Source organism: Rattus norvegicus, chromosome 10 (genome assembly GCF_036323735.1).
Source record: "Rattus norvegicus strain BN/NHsdMcwi chromosome 10, GRCr8, whole genome shotgun sequence".
In the NCBI taxonomy this organism is placed as follows: domain Eukaryota; kingdom Metazoa; phylum Chordata; class Mammalia; order Rodentia; family Muridae; genus Rattus; species Rattus norvegicus.
Genome location: NC_086028.1, coordinates 53,028,592 through 53,050,909, shown reverse-complemented (window position 1 = coordinate 53,050,909; position 22,318 = coordinate 53,028,592). Strand labels below are relative to the sequence as shown.

Sequence of the window (22,318 nt, the reverse complement as noted above, 5' to 3'; positions counted from 1 at the left end):
GCTGTGGTCGCCAGCACCATGTGACGGACTATACTTGACTGACAGGCACAGAAGGGCCGAGCTGTAGAAAAGCAGTAGGAGAGTTAGTAGCACTCCTCAGCCCCTCTAATTTCATCACTTTGGGTATCCAGTTCTCTATCCAGCTTTGTGTGTCTTCACACGCATGCGTAGTACACAGTGTGTGTCTGTGTGTATGTGTGTGTGGGTGTGGGTGTGTGTGTCTGAGTGTGTCTGTATGTGTATCTCTGTGTGTGTGTGTCTGAGTGTGTCTCTGTGTGTATCTCTGTGTGTGGGGGGGGTGTGTGTGTGCAAGTTGGATCACAATGCCTTCTAAGATTCTAAACTTTTCATTTAAGACTATATACAAAAACCACTTTCCTAGCCATCTACAGACAATTGCAAAATACAAAGAGAACACAAAAGGCAACACTGGTAAATTAGATAAAATGAAGCCTACAGTTACTTTGTTTTCTTTTGGGCTCAGTATGGGATATGTGACATTCTTGCATTTTAAAGTACAAGTGCCCAATTTTGACTCAATTTGAGAGATACTTGGTAAGCATTTTGTCCTTAGACATAGTTAAAGAAGGATAATAATGATGTCAGATCTCAGGGCAGCTGACTCAGTGAAACCCTCAGTTGTCTGGCTACAGGGCTCATGGATCTAGTCAGCCCTCAACATCATTTTCTTATCTGCAGTCAACTGCAGGCCGGCTTGGGAGGTGTCAGGGGCAGTGTCTGGGGAAGGTAGAGTATCTACTAGAAATGCACAGATCCTTTCCCTTGTGATTACTTCCTAAGTGACGTAACCTGACAGTTGTTTACATAGCATTTGCTTTGTATCCGTATCATAATCTAGGAATGACTTAAAGTCTGTGGAAAGATATGCATACTGTTGTATAGAAGGGGTCTGTATACCCACAGGTTTGCTATCTGCTGGGATCCTAGTCTAGGAGCAATCCTCGGTGGATATCAAGGAAGGCTGTGCCCCTTTGCCTGTGGTTTCCCCTGTAAGTTTTAAATGTATACATGGATTCTGTGGGATAGTGGATGAAACCATTGGTTGTCCTAAGGGCAGGACCCTTGTGTGTCTGGCTTGTGCTATGGTCACTGTGCCCAGCCTTAGACCTGACATACCTTGCTTGAAGGCTGGCACTGCATGTATCTCTTAACCAGTGCTCATGGTCTTTTTGTCTCTTTCAGGAGTTGAGGCCGGGCCTTTGGTTCAGGGAGTTGGTGGCCGAAGTATCAGCATGAAGGTACCTCCTACTTCCCGATCCAGGCATGGGCCCTTCAAGACCATGCCCCTGAGGTGGTCCTTTGGACACAGGGAGAAACGTCCTGGGGCATCCGTTGAACTGGTGGAATACCTAGAGTCCAGAAGGAGACCCCGCTCCACCAGCCAGTCCATTGTACCACTCTTGACGCGTGCTGCTGGTGGGGATGAGACGTCAGCTTCACCGAGGTCAGATGCCACCCTTCCTGCTAAAAGTGACAACAGCGGTCGAGCCACTGGGCAAGGAACAAATGGGGTGCCCCTTTCCTCGTGCCATCTCAACCACCATTCAGCCCTGGGGTCCCTAGACGATGGTCTGCACACTGCCAGGACACGAACAGGGAATGCAAGTCAGGATATCAGGCTCCCAAAGAAGTTTGACCTGCCCCTCACGGTGATGCCCTCAGCGGAGGATGGAAAACATGCACGTCCTGAGGGCCAGAAGATGACCACCTGGAAGGGAAGTAGCCAGGTGGGAAGCCAGAGTAGCCCACCTTCCCCCTCCACTGGGTTGCTCAGAAACTTTAAGGACAATGGCTTAGGTACCTTACCCAAGATGAAGGCTAAGGCTGCCATGGAGGAAAGGGCCCCTGACAAAGACAGGGGACAGGGGACATTCACTCTTTTGAAGTCTGTGTTTTGGAAGAAAGAGCACAAGAGGGCTGTCAGGACTGAGAGCTCCCCACCAGCACCCTCGATCTCCCTGGCAAGTGACCGGCTGAGCCCTGCCTTGAATGAGCATGCCCGAGGTTCATCCCCTGCCCTGAGGATTCGAGAGAGCCCAGCCAGGGGCCTAGGCAACCACTCGGAGAGGGACATCCGTTCTGCGCCCAGCTCTCTCCACCTCCCCAGAAAAGCTAGCAGGCCCCCTCGGGCCAGTGCAGCTGTCTCCTCACAAAGGACCATTCCTGGGGAACTGACTTCTTATGGCACCCTTCAGAGAGTGAAATACCACACCCTTTCCTTAGGTCGAAAGAAATCCTTACCGGAGTCCAGCTTCTGATGGAACATTTCAGTGTTGCGTGAAGCTGGCATCCCTGGGGCTGCGCACTGAGAATCTGTAGGCTGCTTGTGTCCAGAGTAGATTTTCTAGAATCCAATTGACTTGTGGCCTCCAAAAAGAAAAAAAAAAAAAGTTTGGTCTCTGTAACTCTATCATATTCCAATAACCCAGTGTCAAAGTGGTTGGGTTCCCATTGGTGGGTTTTGATACAGCCTGGCCACTAGACGGTGCTGCTGAGCCCAAATTATCACTACAAGACTAAAATTAGTATTTGGTGTATCTAAGTCCAGGGCCTGCCATAGTCTACTAAAAAGACTCTGGTGTCATGTCAGATACTCTCACTCTTCCCAGCTTTCGTGCTCCTAACTTACATGTCCTTTCTTCTTTCCTCCCCTCCCCTCCCCTTCCTCCTCCCTCCTTCTCCCCTCCCCTTTCCCTCCTCTCCTCCTCCTCTCCTTCCTCCTCCCTCCTCCCTCCCTCCTCTCCTCCCTCCTCCCCTTCCTCCTCCCTCCTCCCCTCCTCCATTCCCTTTTTCCTCCTTTCCTCCTTCCTCCCTCTTCCTCCCTCCTCTCCTCCCTCCTCCCCTCCTCCATTCCCTTTTTCCTCCTTTCCTCCTTCCTCCCTCTTCCTCCCTCCTCTCCTTCCTCCTCCCCTGTGCCCTCCTTTCCCCCTTCTTTCATTTTTTTTTTTTTAATAAAGGGTGTATAAGGAAGATCTTTTCCTTTCCGTGCTTGCCTTGGATAAGTGTCAAAGATGCCAAGAAACGAAAAGAATAAGAAATAGAGTGTGGGGGTTGGGGATTTAGCTCAGTGGTAGGGCACTTGCCTAGCAAGCGCAAGGCCCTGGGTTCGGTCCCCAGCTCCAAAAAAAAAAAAGAAAAGGGAAAAGAAATAGAGTGTGACAGTGGCGGCGAAAGATGGGAGAGAAGTGATTGTTGTTTCAGGAGAGTATTTAATATATAGCAAGAAAATTGTATTACAGCTTTTCGAGGTGTTTTAAAAAGATAACTATTTTGATACCAGAATAAAGATGTGTTTTTCTAAAATATATGAGATCTATCTATGCACAATTTTAATAAAAAATTGTGTCTGTGAAACCAGCAAATGGTGGACTGAATTACTGAAATTTGAAAAGCGACTCACTTCATTCCTGTTGCGTTGCAAAGTCACAGCTCGTTGCTGTCTGTCAGAAAACAGTTGCCTGTGTTGTTTCTGAAACTTAAGGGGGGAAAAAAGCTCTTAACTAAAATTATGTGTGCCTCTATTCATCCTTTTCTTTCCTTCATTTAAAAATGTTTTTAAATTTGTATATACTTTTGAGACAGAGTCTCACTCTGTAGCCTGTTACAGGTCTTGTACTCTTGGCCATCTTCCTGCCTCAGCCTTCTGAAGGATTATAGGCATGAGCCACCATGTCTAGCTTTTGACTTGCTGTTCCTGAAGGAGACTAAGGCTTTTCTGGTTCTCCGGAGGGAGCCAGCACCTGTAAGTCTGAGGCTGCCTGGCTCACCCTGTGCTATCCCATGTGGTTCTGTGTATTTGCTTGCCCTTCAGGACCTAATCTAAGAATACCTTAGGTTTCCTACAGACATTGCAGAGCCTAGACCCCTCTCATTGGCAGCCAGCCTCTCAGGTAAACATTTCTTTGGAGGGAGCTTCCTTTCTCATGGGATATTTCTTCAAGACTTCTGGCCACAGGAATGCAGTCTTCCCCCAGACCACAGTATGGGTTGGTGCATGGCTCTGCAGCTTTTTTTTTTTTTTTTTCTTTCTTTAAATCAGAAAGAATGGGATTCCTTCTTTTCTCCAGTGAGGAAGACAAATTGCCTTTCATCTCAGCAACAGTTGTAAGAACTAACAAGGAGGCAGAAGACCCAGCCACCTGACGCCCTGAGGGCTCCATGTTCCCTAGCAGGCCCATGTGTTTACATTCTAATAGCAGCCCATGTTTCTTCAAGTCTTAAATTGTCATACGTGGGCAGTGTGGAAAATGTGGCTGATCATTTTATCCTGGCTGACGCCAAGCTCAGTGTCACTTTGCCATGTTGTAACTCAGGCTTGCACCCGGGCCTCCCTCTTGTAATGATCTAGACTCTGGGATCATGAGAGGGTCCCAGTTGTTAGCAATGCTCTCTGGTGTACCACACACTGGGGCATCTACTTTAGACTTATAAATACTCCAGGGTTTAGAAAGAGGCTGTGACACCTGGACTCTAGTAGGTATCTTTTGATAAGTCTGTCTCTGGTCTCTGTCTAATCCCTTTCCTAGGACTGCAAGATGGAGCTGGTAGGAAAGTGTTGCGGTAAATATTAATAAAAAAAAGTTGTTAACTTTTTATCCTGCATTAGTGTCGGCACCCATAGGGCCACATGGCACTGTGGGGTCTCTTTATCTCAGGGGCTCCACACTGACCCCCAGTACTCTCTGACCCAGGCAGTCTGTGATCCATTGAGTGTGGCACCTTGCCACACTGGGCCCTAGTGTTAGTTCCGGCACTGGTGGGCCTTATGGAACTAACCATAATTTATCTCTGATTAGTATCTTTTCTGGCGGCTCTCTGCTAGCTGGGAACTCTCTGGTTCCAGCTACCTGGTAAAATCCGGGCTTTAGAAGTCTAGCAGTGACTGGGCTATCACGGCTCCCTGCCATGAACTCTGCCCACACTCCCAGCAGCCGCCCCCTGGTAGTTAAAGTATAAACTCACAACTACCCAGTGAAATCGAGGCTCAATAGACTGTAACTCAACAATCAGACTTATATGTTAAATTCTCAATCCACAGTACACCCGCTCAATAAACTCACCACCAAATGATAAAGATATAAACTGCCTACCTAGATAAGATAAATTGACCTGTAGAAATCCATCCCTTAAGAAATATTCATAACAACCTGTATCTATGTAGAGATGCATGATGAGGATCATTTACGTCTGCCTCCATGTTGCCTCTCTCCTCCTTTCTGCCTCTCCCTTTCCTTCTAAAACGTTCTTCCCTCCTCCCTTCCTTCTTGTCCAATGGCAGGCCTCGTTTTATCTTGTGTCTTCCTTTACCTTCATAAAGATGTCAACCTACACTTCACCCTTTCCGTATAATTAAAAAAAAAAAAAAAAACTTCTCTCAAATGTAAGCTGAGCACAATTCTCATTTTGTGATTTATAAAGTATAAAATACATCTAACACCCAGTCCAACATTTTATCAGTTAAACAGAACATTTAGTTATCTATTCTAGTTTAAGAAAGTCTTAAAATCCATGTTATGTCCTGGCTGGCTGGCTGGCTTGTATAGTATCTGATAACTATCCAATTAAATATGTATTCTCAAAGTTAAACAGCCTGGGTACGCTATGAGACTATAACTAGTTTCAACCCTGTCAGAAATCTGAGAACAGCCAATATTACCTGAAAATATAGGAAGCCTAATATGGCTTCCTGAACTGAGACAGGTTGAAGAGACAATTGTCTACTTGCAAAGTCCCCTGTTAGCAACACTTGGGAACAAGTCTTCAGCTTTCTGGAGATCATCTGACAGACTTTTGAAATGCAGAATTGTGAAGGGCTGATCCTTCTGGCTCGGCAGAGATTATCAATGTATTCCCCAAGATGTATTTACTTTCCTCTGAGGAAGACAGGCCAATAGTTACAGCCTTTGAATGCAAGGTGTTCCTTAAGCACTTTATTAGCCTGTTTAATTCACAATCCTTTTAAGAAAAAAAAAATCAGTTACATTGTGTGTGTGTGTGTGTGTGTGTGTGTGTGTCCCCACAATGGCACCTTTGTACCACAGAGCACATGTAGAAATCAGAGGACAGCTTATAGTAATCAGTCCTCTCACTATGTGTGTCCCAGGGACCTGACCCATGTCATCAGGCCTTGGTAGCAAGCACCTTCACCCACAAAGCCATCCTGCTGGCCCTCATTACAATCCTTTGGGGGTAGGTACTGTTAACTCTGCTTTACAGAAGAGGGAACTGAGACACAGAGTTTAATTCACCTAAGGTCACACAGCTACCAAGTTACCAGAGCCAGGATTTGTGCTCACCTGCACAAATGGTTTGGATTACACACACACATATACTACCAGCAGCAGCAGCAGCAGCAGCAGCAGCAGCAGCAGCAGCAGCAGCAGCAGCAGCAGCAGCAGCACCAGCAGCACTCGCCAATGTATTTATTTATTTATTTATTTATTTATTTATTATATATAAGTACACTGTAGCTGTCTTCAGATACACCAGAAGAGGGCATCAGATCTCTTTACAGATGGTTGTGAGCCACCATGTGGTTGCTGGGAATTGAACTTATGACCTCTGGAAGAGCAGGTGCTCTTAACCGCTGAGCCATCTCTCCAGCCCAGCACTCACCAATTTAATTGGCGGCCTAGCTCCTTTATGTGTACATAGACTGCTCTTTGAGCAATGCACCTGACAACCTCAGATCCCCACCTAAGTGAACTATGTGTACACCCATCTATGCACAATGGGACAAATTTCTCCTACTCTAACAGCAATAGAACTTACACAGTTTCCCTTCAGATATGTTCCCAACTTGTCAGGAAGGAATGGAAAGGCTGATCCAGTTTGAACTGGTCTTGAGAACATATGCACCAAGGCAAAACTGTCCTCAAGTAAAGTTAGAATTCCTGCCATCTTAACCTGTGCAGACTTGGGAATGCACAGGATTAAAATCAGGGGCATTATGGGAAGAGGCATGCACCAGTAGGAAAATGATAACGTGACATAATCTTACCAAGCCAAACAGAGAACCACCCTTGTTGGGCCTTTTAGCAACCAAACTCCTTCTCTTGCGTCCCATAAAAAGAAGTCTTAAGGAGTAAGCAGGGCCCTGAGGGACTCTCCTGTGCACTGCTGTCAGTCTTGATAGTGTACCCCTGCCTAACCTGTGCTACAGCTTCACGTGGAATTAAGTTGCTTGCTTTCACAAACAAGTGTAAGCCCTTATTTCAATCCTTTGAATAAGAAGCCACTAACAGAACCTGGGAACATCTGACCCAGAGCCCAGCCGTGGGTAACATAATTGCTTCTATCCTTCTCTCCTCATCAGAATGGTGAATTGTTCTTCATTGGGGTAAGATCAACAGCTTACCCCAGGGGTCGGGGGTCTCTGTGTATTCATTCCAGCAAGAAGTTGACATCTGAAAAACTCCTTGTCCCTGGGCTTGCTACTTGGTTAAGTCTTTGATAAATTCTCTAAATCCCATTTTTGTACCAAATTGGAGAGCAGAGTGGAGATGTGACAAGAACTAGGGCATGTGACAGGTTGTTTTCTATGTCTGTGGTCCTGACTTTGTTCTTCCAGAAATGCAATTTTGCTTTGATTCACTTTAGGTCTTCGGTGGGATTGCTTCAGTGTCGTCTGCCTGAACTTACCGTAATTGACAATAAACATCCCCAGGCCTCACTAAATGGTAAATGCTGCTTCAGGCTCTGTCTGTGTAATAGGACATGAAGTACAAAAGCTACTGCCTTTAAGCAACCTGTAGTAGTTGGGAAAGACAATGCAGTGGATGTAACTGAGGTAATTTCAAACTTCATGTATTAATGGTATAAATATGTGGGTCACTTGACGTTGGGCCAAGGGAAGCCAGTGTGGTATTCTGCCACTTGCTAAGACCAAATGACCTCTCGGGATATGGAAGTAGCCTCAGGAGAGACCTAGTTTCCACCGGGACCACTTGAATGACAAGGCCTCCTAGAACTTTGAATTCCTGTGAGTGAGGTAAATGGACTTTCTATGGGAAAGGCTGGGGGAGGGGGCAGTAGATGTGGATGATACAATAGCTCCCTGCAGCCCGTCATTTACTTATTCGTTGATAGCTAATTGGCTTTGGAACTTGCTCTGCAGACTAGGCTGGTCTGGAACTCCAGGGGATCCACCTGTCTCTGCCCTGCCAAGCGCTGGGATAAGTGAGCAAAAGGTCAGTGCCGCCATGCCCAACTTTAAAATGGTTGGCCAATTCACCAACCAGTTCACCTTGTGATCGAAGATGACTTAGAACTCCCAATCCTTTGGCCTCCTTCTCCCAGGTGCTAGAATTACGGGCATGTGCTGCCACACCCAGTATCATCCTAGCTGATGACGGAGTCAGAAGAAAGCGTTATCACTCCTTAATGCCAAGCAGTTCTCTATTTTTCCGGCTCTGGGAATATTTGGGGATTTGAAGTTGTTCCCTGGAGAGAAGCTGCCTGCTGACTCCATGTCCCGAGTGTCAGCCTGATGCACATTGCCTGTGGCCGCCATGGGGACAGCTCTATGTGCCTGTAATCTGGCCTGTGATGACCAACTGCTTGGCCACGTTGGTGCTTCTCCTGTAGCCACCAGGATCAGGTCCTCATGGGAATAGCAGCCCTATAGGGCGGTGTTTCTGAATGAGTGTAGCCACACACTACTTTTAATGCCTTTAACTGCTGGTTGCTGACCCCGTGCATCTGTCGATTGTGGTGAAGTTGGAAGGCTGGGAGTGTGTGAGGCAGTGTGCGAGCCACACCTTCCTTTCCAAGTGCTATTCTTTTCCTTTGCATCTTTCAGTTCCAGTTTTCTTTTTTTTTAATTAAAAATTTTATATATTTTTAAGAATTTCATACATGAGTACTGTATTAACACCATTTCTATTTTTTCCCTTCCCTGTGTTTCCTCTCTCCTTTCTCTCAAAGTCAAGACAAACTTATTATTGCTGCACACACACACACACACACACACACACACACACACATACCACACACACACATCACATACTACACACACACAACACACACAACACACACAACACACACAACACACAGACCACATACCACACACACACGCACACCACATACCACACACACACACACACACCACATACCACACACACACACACACCACATACCACACACACACACACATACCACACACACACATCACATACTACACACACACAACACACACAACACACACAACACACAGACCACATACCACACACACACACACACCACATACCACACACACACACACACACCACATACCACACACACACACACCACATACCACACACACACACACACATACCACACACACACACATACCACACACACACATACAACACACACAACACACACAGCACAGACACCACACACACCACACACACACACACACACATACCACACACACACACATACCACACACACACATACAACACACACAACACACACAGCACAGACACCACACACACCACACACACACCACACACACACACCACACACACACACCACACACACACACACACACACACACCACACACACACACCACACACACACACACCACACACACACCACACACACACACACACACAACACACACAACACACACACCACATACCACACACACACGCACACACACGCACACCACATACCACACACACACACATACCACACACCACACACACACACACCACATACCACACACACACATACCACACACACACACATACCACACACACACACATACAACACACACAACACACACAGCACAGACACCACACACACCACACACACACCACACACACGCGCACACACACACACCACACACACACACACACACACACACACACACACACCACACACCACACACACACACAGAGTGTAGAGAGAATCTTTTGTGTACTGTTTGGAAGCATCACCAGACAATAAAAACCCGATGGCCTATTAACAAGAGGCAGGAAATAGAAGGTGGGAGTTCTGGGAGGGAAATTGGAACTCTGGGAGTTAGTCAGGCACAGGGAGAATCACCACACAGACTCTGAGGAAGTGGTACGCATGAAACAGGGGGAGAGGTAACCTGCCTTGTGGCAGACATAGAATAGTTTAAACTGGTTATGTAAGTTATGAGCTAGATTGGGGGGGGGGTGGCAAGCCCAAGTTTGCCACCTAGGCATTTATTTGTAAATAAATACACCTCTGAGTTATTACTCAGGGCTGGGGTGTGGATGGAAAAGCTTGAAGTTACAACATAGAAGGCACGCTAAGTTCATTTAGTGCTGCTTATGTGAACATATGTTTAGGGATGACCACTTGTATGCACATCTGTTAGGGATGACCACTTGTATGCACATCTGTTAGGGATGACCACTTGTATGCACATCTGTTAGGGATGACCACTTGTATGCACATCTGTTAGGGATGACCACTTGTATGCACATCTGTTAGGGATGACCACTTGTATGCACATCTGTTAGGGATGACCACTTGTATGCACATCTGTTAGGGATGACCACTTATGTGCACATGTGTTTAGGGATGATCACTTATATACACATGTGTTTAGGGATGACCGCTTGGGATTAGATAATCTAGTAGGAAGCTCGTCCCTGGAAGGAAGCTGATGCTCTGTCCCTCGGCATTGATTGGCTGCCTGTTGATCCTAACCTAGGGGTGGTTCCATTTCTTCTTGACTACAGCTGGGCCTGGGTTAGACCCATGGCAGGCTGATCTTTGAACTAGTTTTACTAATAAATGCATCTCTACATTGTGTGTTCAGCCCTATCTCAAGTTACATTTTCTCCCTCTTGGCTGACTACTCAAAAAAAAAAATGCCCATGTTTAAGGACTTTTCTAGATATTCCTCAACATGACTTGCCTCCTGTCACCCAGCCGTGTTTTCCCTGAAGGCTGCAAGGGGCTCTGACCTCAATTGCTAAGGAAGCAACAATGTAAAATGAGGCTTGAAGGAAATGTTTAGTTCCCTCCTTCAGGGTGCAACCTGACAAGAAAGCAGGTGGGGAGAACTGAGAAGAGCCCAGGGAGTCTGAGTTTAAAATCTTCTTTTGTATCCTCTCCCCTTCTCTCTCTATTCTGAGACAGATTTTTCTCTCTGTAGCTCTGGCTGCCCTGGAACTCCCTCAGTAGACAAGGCTGGCCTCAGACTCATAGATCCTCCTGCCTCTGCCTCCTCAGTGCTGGGATTAAAGATGTGTGCTGTCTTTTCTCATAGACATTTTAGACCTATGATTTATTTGAGTTAGCTTCCTCATATGTAATGATGAAAACCATGCCTGCTGGTTTTCAAGTCAATGTCAGTCCCTTGATCATCTCACTTTACAAAAATCTTGAATTCAGGCATTGCGAATTTTGCAGTTTTATTCTTTTAAAAGATATTTTGGTCATTTTAGGTTCTTTGCATTTTCAGGTAAAATAGAAAACTCTACTTCTTATTTTATACAACAACAACAAGAACGTCCCAGGATTTTACTTGAAACTCTGATAGGTGTTTAGGACAATGGGCAAACTAGACGATACTTCTTTTATTAAAACATTTTTAATAACCTGTGAATTTCCAATCCATTGACATGGTATATCTCTCCACATAGTTAAGTCTTTTTAGCTAGGTATCCAAGTACTGGCATTTTTGTTTTGTTTTAATTCTTTGGTACGAATACCTTAACACATCTTGTGTCAAACATCCTTAAAGGTTTATGTGTTTGAGAGTACTGTGAAGAGATAAAATTCTTTAGTTTCTGGAACTTAATTCTATGTAAAAATAATTGATTGTTGTCTATTACCTTGTATCCTTGCTGACATTTTAGTAGCTTTTTGTGACTCCCCAAGTACTTTCCATGTAGATAACTGTCATGTGAGACTAAAGGTGGTGTCCCTTGCGATCTGGGCCTGTTTTCCTTTCCTGGTCATTTTGTGTTGATTTTAGGCACTGGGTTTGCTACGTTGGAAACTCGAATATGGTGTTGTGTACCTGTAAGGGCAAACAGCTCTCTCTGATTTCTTTCCCAAAGATGCTCCATTAAATATACAATATTAGTCATATTGTTGGTAGATATTCTACATCAGGTTGAGACATCTCCTTGTATGCTTTATTTTGCTGGGAGAGTTTTTTTCTTACTGAAACGGATTTAGATTTGGGAAGATACTTTCTCTACATCTTTTGAGATGATCATAACTTCCTTTTTAGCCTCTTAGGCTTATGAGTTACAAAGATGTATTTTTGAATTTTGAATCAGCCTCACATTCCCGGAAATAAATTCCACTTGGCCATCATATACTTTCTCTTTTTATATTGCTGGGTTTAAATTTCTAAACTTTTATTTAGATATTCCTTTTGCAGCTAAGCTCATAAAAATCTAGTGGTCTGCTCCTCTGTTTTCAAGCATCTGGATTTGTTATTAGGGCGGCGAACCTTCATGGAATGAGTTTGGAAATATTTCATTCCCTTCAGTTTTCCAGAAGAGTAGTGTAGAATTGTTGTTATTTATACATAACTGTTTGATAGAATTTGTCAGTGATACCATTAAGGCTGAGAATTCTCTTTTTAGCTTCAAAGTCAATATTTTTTTTTAAGAGAGCAAAGGAAGACTTATTTTAGCTAATTTATTTTTACTTTAACATTTTCTTTTCTTTTTTTTTTAAGATTTATTTATTATATATAAGTACACTGTAGCTGTCTTCAGACACACCAGAAGAGGGCATCGGATCTCATTACAGATGGGTCTCAGCCATCATGTGGTTGCTGGGATTTGAACTCAGGACCTCAGGAAGAGCAGTCAGTGCTCTTACCCGCTGAGCCATCTCTCCAGCCCTACTTTAACATTTTCATTCAAGTATATGATTTCCCTGTACCCTCTACTCTCTCTTTTTTCTTCCCTCCTTCCTTAGTTCTTTGTGTTCCTCGAGACTGTTCACTCCTACTTTTATGTCCATATATGTGATTTTTTTTATATTATATAAAATATAGGAAGCATAAATGAGAGAAAACACATGGTATTTGTCTTTATTTGCTTGATATGATTATTTCAGGTTGTATCCATTTCCTGAAAATGTCACATTATTGATATTAAGCATTTTATCTTATCAATAATTTTATTAATAATTTTATTAAAATTATTTTTATCAATAATTTAAAACTATAATATAATTATATCATTTGACCCCTTTCCTTTTCTCCCTCTAACCTCTCCCATATCTCTCTCCCCCAGTCTTCCCCAAATTCGTTGCCTCTTTTTCTTTGATTGTTTATATATATCAACAGATATATATATATATATGTGTGTGTGTGTGTGTGTGTGTGTGTGTGTGTGTGTGTGTATCACATATACACACATAAGTGCCAACTGGATCTTGGAGAACTCACAACCATCACTTTACTAAACCAGCCCAATTCCTGTGTTCTGAATATATATCCTTATACCACAGATAATTGTAGTTCTCAGTTGTCACTTAGGTCTGCCACAGAGACCATTATAAGAAACCACAACTCATCAAAGTGCAGAGCTGTGGATCCCAGGCCCTGCTGATGAATCTATAGTTCAACTCCTGCACCCAAGGCTTGGGTCACCACAGAAGCCATGGGAAATTTTTTGTTTATTTCTGGTTTTGTTTTTCAAGATAGGATTTCTCTGTGTAGCCTTGGCTGTTCTGAAACTCATTCTGTAGATCAGGCTGGCCTCAAACTCAGAGAGAGGCCTGAGTGCTGGGATTAAAGGCGTGTGCCGTCACCACCTGGCCTGGTGTGGAAAGTGTTTTAAAAGCCAAAGGGATAGAAAGTCTGCTGTGAGATCGCCTCTCCTAGAAATGTCAGGGAAGTTACACACTCATAAAATGTCACCAACATGGCTTCCTAAACAATAAACCTGAACAAGGACAGCAACAATAACCATGCTAAGAGAGAAGGGGCAAATCTTCCAGGGTCCCCACCCTAGACAAAGAACTAGAGGCACCTAAGGGAGGCATAGAGTGGGAGAAATAGTTGTGAATAGAGCTTCAGTGAACACTGATGTACACGTGGACCTGTGACGTATTGATTTGGAGTTCTTCAGATACATAACCAGGATTGGTATAGCTCATCCATATAATAATAATTGATAATGTTATCAATCCTTTGAGAAACCTCCATGCTGGCTAGACAACTTCCTGTCCTCAGTGGTTAGTAGAGAAAGACTTCTTTCTGTCTGAATCTTCAGCAGTGTTTGTTGGAGGCTTTCTGACTGACTGGGCCAAGATGAAATTCACGCAGCTTTCATGTGATAGTGGTGAGGTCGAACCTGCTTTCTTCTTTATTGGTCATTTACGTTTCCTCTCTTGAGAACCGTTTGCTTCCTTTGCTCAGTCTCTGAGGTAAACTAGCATCTTCCATGAATTTTGGCAGTGTGTATCCAGATTTAACTGGTTGGTCTGAGTTCCCCAGTTCACTGCAGTAATGCCCTAAGGTTATTCTTTTTACCCTGCAGTGACATTACCCCCCGCCCCCATTCCTGGTATTGAGAATTTGTGTCATCTCTGGTGAGGAAAGCTAAGTTTTATATATCTTTTCAAAGCCAGCTTTTGGTTTCTGTGCTTTTCCTTGGTATTTTTTTTTTCCCAATCGTCCTCATTACTCTGTTTCTTTATCTCCATGATATCCATTCTTCTTCTTAGCACTAATTACTGCTCCCTGACCTTTCGTTAGGGGGCCATTGTGTAATTCTGGCTACATTGTCACAGAAATCCGCTCACCCCATGAGTGCTGGGATTTAGAGTCCCCCATTCTGGGTTTTTTTTTTTTGTTTGTTTGTTTTGTTTGTTTGTTTGTTTTTTTTTTTGGTTCTTTTTTTTCGGAGCTGGGGACCGAACCCAGGGCCTTGCGCTTCCTAGGTAAGCGCTCTACCACTGAGCTAAATCCCCAGCCCCGGGTTTTTGGTTTTTAATGTAAAGATTTATCTATTTTTATCTTTATGTGTGTGTTGTGTTTGCCTGTATGTGTGTATGTACACCACATATGTACACTGCCGTGGAAGACTGAAGAGTGCCTTGGATCCTCTGAAACCAGTGTTACAGATGTTTTTAAGCCAGCATGTGGATTCTGGGAACCCAACCTTGGGTTTCCGAAAGAGCAGAAAGTGCTCTTAACCACTGGGGCTATCTCTTTAGCCTTTTTTTTTTCTTTTTCTTTATGTTTATGAGTACAATATAGCTGTCTTCAGACACACCAGAAGAGGGCATCAGATCCCATTACAGATGGTTGCGAGCCACCATGTGGTTGCTGGGATTTGAACTCAGGACCTCTGGAAGAGCAGTCAGTGCTCTTAACCACTGAGCCATCTCTCCAGCCCCTTTTTTTCTTTTTCTTAAGGTGGACACTGAAGTCACTAAAGGGTCAGAAATCCCTTTGCTCCTCTGTTGTAGACATTTACTGTTACGAATGTCTCTGAAGAGCTACCTCGGTATCTGACAGATTCTACTGGGCTGTGCTTTAATCACACAAAATACCATCTGACTCCTCTTTGATTTCCTTTTTCATCCATGAATTATTCAGAAGTATATTTTTAGTCTTCAAGGAAAAAATAGGGACTCCAAGTTCATCTGTGGTAGTGGGAACATGAGGTGGGAAACCATGCGGCTGTAAACAGACTTTCTATAGTGGCAGACAAGAGGTAGATAAGAAGAGAGAAAGGGTGTGAAAGACGGAGGGGTACCAGAGACCCCCTTGCTCCTGTGTTCCTGAGGTCCTGCTGCTTTACCCACCTGGTGTGGGAGCATCTCTAGCAGCTGCTCATTCGTCCCTCAGAGCTGCTCTTTTTGTTAAAATGTCCGCATGTTAATTGTACAGCGTCTTGGAATTCATTATGGCATTCTATCCGTGCATACAGTGGACTTTGACCACATTCACCCCGCTGTCTTTTCTTATCCCCCACTTTCACGTCCCTAATGCTTGCCCATCCCTAATGCTTGCCCATCTCTAATGCTTTCCCATCTCTAATGCTTGCCCATCTCTAATGCTTGCCCTCTGTGCTTTCATGTCATTTCCCGTCCCTGGACCCTACATGTGATGCTTGCCTTTGTGAGTCTGCCATACTCAACTCCATCTAATGACCGCCAGTTCCTCGCGTTTGGGGTGAATCTTAAAATGTTTCTTCTTTTAAGAAAATGGCATTCTGTGCCACCAGCTCTCTTTTCCTTTTTTTCTTCCTTTCTGGCAGCTCCCAAAGTTTCAATGAGAAAGAGTAACTTCAGCAGCTGTCACGGATGTAAATTGGACAAACTTTGCAGGCTTGACATATTTCCTGGTAGGTTTCTGCGAACTATGTCAGTTCTTCAACTTCTACCCCCAGGATGTCTAGCTAAATGTACCATGAAAGGAGAATGTCTCTAGAATTTTACTCTGAGCTAATTTGAGATGCAGAGTGTAATCCTGCACTACTGGTTAAAACAGGTAAGTTGAGCATGCTACCAAATCTGGTCCCTGAGTTGTGCAGAAGAGGGTCTCCTTAGGTTAACCTAGGTGAAGTGTGCCAAAAATGGCCCAAGAAATTCTGGTGGTGATCAGCATTGATCCCTAGATGCCAGTTTTAAACTCAGGCAGGAAAGAAGTACAAATCTCCATGTGAGTTAGGCATTTTTGTTTCTCTACATCTGAATTCTGCAGTGTCCTTTCCATGTATGGGTTACATTTTTATCTATATGACCTTTGCTGGATGTCCCCCAAAGGCATGGCATGATGACCCTCAATGAGCTGTTGTTGTTCAGAGCATTTCCACACCCTTACATCTCTCAGCGTGGACAACAACAGGACCAGAACCAACGTAGATGGCGTGGCCAAGGACAAAGACAGAGACTCTGTGACTTCACAAGACAGAAGAGGGAAACCAGGGGGAATTATATTCTATAGTGTAGGAATTCTTGCTTGAAAAGCTTAGGAATTTAGCAGGCTCAAAGGAGAAATAAACCTATGTATGTGGTAGACAGGCCCTTAGAAGTCACACTTGGGAAGATCAGGTGTTTGCTCACGAAGCTGCTTCTTTTTGGTTTTGGGGTTGGGCCCAAATTGGAATTGTATATATGGTTCATTAATGATTTTTGCTCAAACTTTGGGTTGGAGAGAAGGATTTCTTAGGCTCCAGCTGGCTTAGCTTTTTTGGCCTTTCCTCCCTTCCATTTATTTATTTATTTATTTATTTATTTATTTATTTATTTATTTATTTATTTAGTATACAGCATATGGCTGCATGTATATGCCTCTATGCCAGAGGAGGGCGCCAGATCTCATTATGCATGGTTAAGTGCTACCATGTGGTTGTGAGTCACCATGTGGTTGCTGGGGTTTGAACTCAGGACCTCTGGAAGAGCAGCCAGTGAGTGTGCTCTTAACCTCTAAGCCATCTCTCCAGCCCCTTTAGGGGCCTTTCCCACCTGACTTGATGGCATCCCTTATTCTCTTGCCCTAAGGGAAGCATCTTGAAGTGAGGACATGAACAGGCAGAGAGTAGTGTCAAAGTAGATGCATGGTGTCAATGAAATCTTTTTACTTCTCTGGTCTTTGTTTTCCTATTTCACTGGCCGATGCTAGACCAGGTCCTCTCTGGAGGCCTATTCATTCTTATGAGCTTTTAAATCGGGGGTAATTTAGAGTTCACGCTCAGGAGCAGATAGACCTATTCTTCCTCATCGCCTATCTGCCTATCTTTGGACGAGTTGTTTAAATTCTCTGTGCCTCTTTCTGTCGTCCGGGGAACTCTTGAGAGAACCCCCTCACATGGTAAGTGCTTTCAATAAGTTAACTGGAAAATGTCAGTTATCACTATTGAAGGGGCACACTGGTCACAAAGGATACAAGTCAGGAACAATCTGAGAACTGAAAGATCAAACTTCGGAATGACTCGGTTTTGGCCTTGAGAATGCAGTCCAAATGGCATAGAGAAAGAATTAATAAGGTGTGCTCACAGGGGGCTGGAGGACAAAGGATTGATTCTAGAGATGTAAAAAAAAGAACCAAAAAACCTTCTATTCTTCTACTTAGGAGCAACGGACCAACGATTCATTTTTAGAGGCCTGTCACTCCATCTGCCAGCTTTTCGGCTCATTTAATGGCTATATTTATTTTTGTCCACAGAGAACCCAGGTGTTTCCTACCTTGCACTTTTCAGTTAACTTTTGAGAAGTTAACTAGCAATTCTGTAAAAACCTTCTGAAAGGCAGTGCTCACAAAGGCATTTTGATGTTGGCCTAAATCCTAGTTTCTTTCGGGTACGTTCTTCCCACGTCGGGGGCTTGGAGGGAGTGGGGTCTCTGAGCCACAAGTCACGGCCCTCAGCACTATGCTTATGTCGGCACAGCTGGACTGCTAGAATAGCAAGAGAACCGTGTCCCCAGTGTGCGGTTGTGACCTGTGGTGAGGTTAGAGCTATCTCTGTGTGCATTTTGGTGTGTGTGTGTGTATGTGTGTGTGTGTGTGTGTGTGTGTGTGTCTGTGTGTGTCTGTGTGTGTGTGTGGTGTGTGTGTGTGTGTGTGTGAGGGTCTGTGTGTGTGTATGTATGTGTGTCTGTGTGTGTGTATGTGTGTGTGTCTGTGTGTGTGTGTGTGTCTGTGTGTGTGTGTATGTGTGTGTATGTGTGTGTCTGTGTGTGTGTCTGTGTGTCTGTGTGTGTGTGTCTGTGTGTGTGTCTGTGTGTGTGTCTGTGTGTGTGTATGTGTGTGTGTGTATGTGTGTGTGTGTGTGTGTGTCTGTGTGTGTGTCTGTGTGTGTGTGTCTGTGTGTGTGTGTCTGTGTGTGTGTGTGTGTGTGAGGGTCTTTCTATGTAACCTGGAATGTCCTCCAATTCATCATCCTATCACTTTTGTCTCCATAGTGCAGGGATTGTAGACATATGACACCAAAGCTGGCCACTGTTGGAATTTCTAAAAGTCTTTGATTTTCTAAAGGTCTTTGATTTTTATGAACAGGCAATGTGTTAATTAAGGGAGAAGGGTACCCAGACAAGGAATATAAGCTCGTCCCCTAAACAGAATGACCCATGTACTTTTTCAAATGTGCAGTCCTCAAAAAAACAAAACAAAACAAAACAAAACAAAACAAAAAAACAAAAAACTCTGTTAGCTAGACAGAGTCCCAGAGAGCACTGTATTCAAAGCCAAGGGCACAGGGCAGTAAAATGCATTCTAGCTCAGATGTGAATAGCTAAGATTCAATCACATTCTCTAGCGATGTGAGTGTTGCTCTGGTCTACATAAATCAAGTCTGTCCTGGACAGAGCTCATGTCTTCTGTTCTATGTAGCCCTGTCCTCTCATAGCCTTTCTTCTTAGGCATGTGAGGACCAGTGGGCAGCCCCTATGTTCTACCATATCTCCTTCTTTGGGGTTCTGCCTTGCTGGTCTTTGTTCCTGTGCCTGGATCCCCTTTCCTTCATGGCATTGACTTTTCTTCACAATCTGGGGGAAAAAAAATCACACATCACTGCTTATAAAAGTGCTTCCTGAGTACTCGGACTGAATCCTTTTGATTTCCCCAGAGCTCAGTTGTCCCTCAGAACCCACCAGGGACCAGTTCTACAGACTCCATCGGGTACCACAGTTTCAGGATGCTCACACACCACAGTTTCAGGATGCTCACACTCCGAATAAAGACTGGCTTATGACTGAGGAGTAACCCAAGTTGCATCTCAACCACTTGAGGTGCCCGACACAATGTAAGTACTTGTGATAGGGGCTGGAGAGATTGCTGTGTGGTTATCAGCTCTTGCGGAGGACCCAGGTACAGTTTCCGGCACCCACAGGGTGGTTCACAACTGTCTGCAACTCTTGGGGCTCTGACATCTTCCTCTGGCTTCCTTGAGCACCAGGCATGCACATAGTACACATCCATACGTGCAGGCAAAAGCATCCATACACACAAAAGTAAGCAAATCTTTAAAAAAAAATACTTGTACTGTATTGCTCAGGGAATGACGGCAAGAATATTTATCTTTAAATATGTTCTGCCTCGGGGTTGGGGATTTAGCTCAGTGGTAGAGCGCTTGCCTAGGAAGAGCAAGGCCCTGGGTTTGGTCCCCAGCTCCGAAAAAAAGAACAACAACAAAAAAAAATGTTCTGCCTCCATGGCTGGTTGCATCTGCAGACGTGGAGTCCATGACTCACTCTTCACTCTCTGGGCTCCTCTTCAGTGCTTGTCTCTTTGGAAGTGTGACCTGTGATCCAGGGGTCTCCAAGTGTCTAGGCAGAGCAGGGGCTTAGGAAGCTTGTGTTGGCTGAGTGAGTGGGTTGCCCCTAGCGTCTGTGGCTTTTGTCTACAGTGGACCTCATCTCAACAGTGTCTTGGTCTCAAACTCAAAACAGAGAGCCAGACGGGCCTTAATTTTTCAGATTTCAGCATACATTAACACAGCAATGCTGATCCTTAAAGGCCAAATCTCTCATTTTGGTCAAATCTTAGAGTAGCAGTGCGTGGGGATGAGCATACGGCAATGATGTAGCTTACGACTCCTGGGAGAAGTCTGAGGCTCTGGACCATCTTCAGCGTTTATGGTCAGATGGCCCAATCATAAAGATATCGTTAAAATGAAGGATTTGGGTAGAGGCAGATTTAGCGTTCATTTTCTCTAGAAAGCCGCTGAGCTGGGGCAAGGGACATCAGGCATCCTGGTTCAAAAAGATTTCCAATAAGTCTCCCCACTCCATCAAGAAATTGTGCTACATCTCTATGCAGTAATTGTTCGCAATGGAGTAGTCTACCTTGAAAATAAATGCATCCTGGTAAGATGTTGTTTCTTTAGCGTTTGTATAGTGGCGTTACATCTGGTGTGGGGAATATGTTGGGAAGACAGTCAGAGTCACACATCAGTGTCAGAGTACCCATGTTCGTGTAACTATAGAAACCTGAAGACGCTGCCATATTGGCTCTCCTAGCACTCCTTCGATTAAGACGTTTTAGCCATGCTTCGTTTCTTTTCCTCTATGGATGTCTTTGTAGAGACCGTTACTAACTTGGCTTCCTGAGATGACCTCCTTGAGTTCTTAATGTTACAAACAGTGATCAGGACTGTCTTCATCAGGGTTTCCATTACTGTGATGGACAGCCTGTCTAAAATCATTGGGTCTATTTTGCTTACACATGCTTCCTCGTCACACATTATCATCGAAGAAAACCAGGAGGCAGGAACTGAAGCAGAGGCCATGGAGGAGTGCTTCTTGCCGACTTGCTCTCCCTCCCTTGCCTACTGTGCTTTCTTGTACCATCCAAGTCCACCTGTCCAAGGGCGGCACCACCTACAAGGGGCAGGGTCCTCCCACGTCAATCATTAATTAAGACAATACTCCGAAGATTTGCCTACAGGATACTGATGATGCAGGCATGTCCTCAGTCAATGTCCTCTTCCTAGATATTCTAGGCTTGTGTCAAGCTTACAAAAGCAACCACCACAGACGAGGCACAAGATACTCTTATAGTTTATTTTCACCCACTAGCTCTTTTAGTATATTTATTTGCTAATCTCTGATAATTGCTTTATCATGATTGTATGCATGCAAATTAAATTCACAGGCAACACGACTCCACTGCAGTAGAAGTAAAAATGAATTGCTAGGATTTGGTGGCTTATAGGAGAATGGCCCCTATAGAATCATATATTTCAATGCTTGGTTACCAAGGGGTGCAACTGTTTTGGGAACAGTTAGGAAATATGGCCTTGTTGGAGGAAGTGTGTCACTGGGAGTGGGCTTTGAGGTTTCAAAGGCTCATGCCAGGCCCAATCTCTCTGTCTCTGTGTCTTTGTCTCCCCCCCCCCCCACACACACACACTCTCTCTCTTTCTCTCTCTGTTGCCTGCATATCAGGATGTAAAGCTTTCAACTACTGCTCCAGCGCCAAGCCTGTCTGCTTCCTGCCATGATGATTATTAACTAGCCCTCTAAAACTGTAAGCAAGGCCCCAATTAAATGCTTTCTTCTATAAGTATCCTCGATTGTGGTACCCCATTACAGCAATAGAACAATAGGATAATTTCAGTTTCGTAAGGCTTTATTGACCTGTGATACAAGTATAGTATCATTGAAAATGACTTAAACCCCCATGGCTCTCATAATATTGCAGATTTCTACAATGCGCCTTTTCAAAATTTCTGAGAGTCTGAATGCAGGATGGGGCCTTTTACTCATGAGCACATCTACTTTTGCCACTACGTACTTCCTCCTGCACAGAAGATCTTTACCTTCTATGCACATTACTAAGTGAGTCCCTCCCACTAGTTCTCCTGACAGTGTAACTGGTGTGGTCACCACAGTGGTAACAGTAGT

General features: G+C 44.3%; 1 protein-coding gene across 2 annotated transcripts in view; it reads left to right on the top strand.

Moving 5' to 3' along the window:
* The window catches only part of Usp43 (ubiquitin specific peptidase 43), a 62,732-nt gene extending 59,190 nt beyond the window's left edge, over positions 1 to 3,542 (top strand). Inside the window, exon 15 of one of the 2 annotated variants that reach the window (XM_039084979.2) lies at positions 1,204 to 3,542. In XM_039084979.2, coding sequence (XP_038940907.1) covers positions 1,204 to 2,279 — 1,076 coding nt within the window. In that variant the 3' untranslated portion in view covers positions 2,280 to 3,542. The remainder of the gene's footprint in view (positions 1 to 1,203) is intronic. The other variant, NM_001396024.1, reaches the window with a different exon arrangement.
* Positions 3,543 to 22,318: the final 18,776 nt, after the last annotated feature.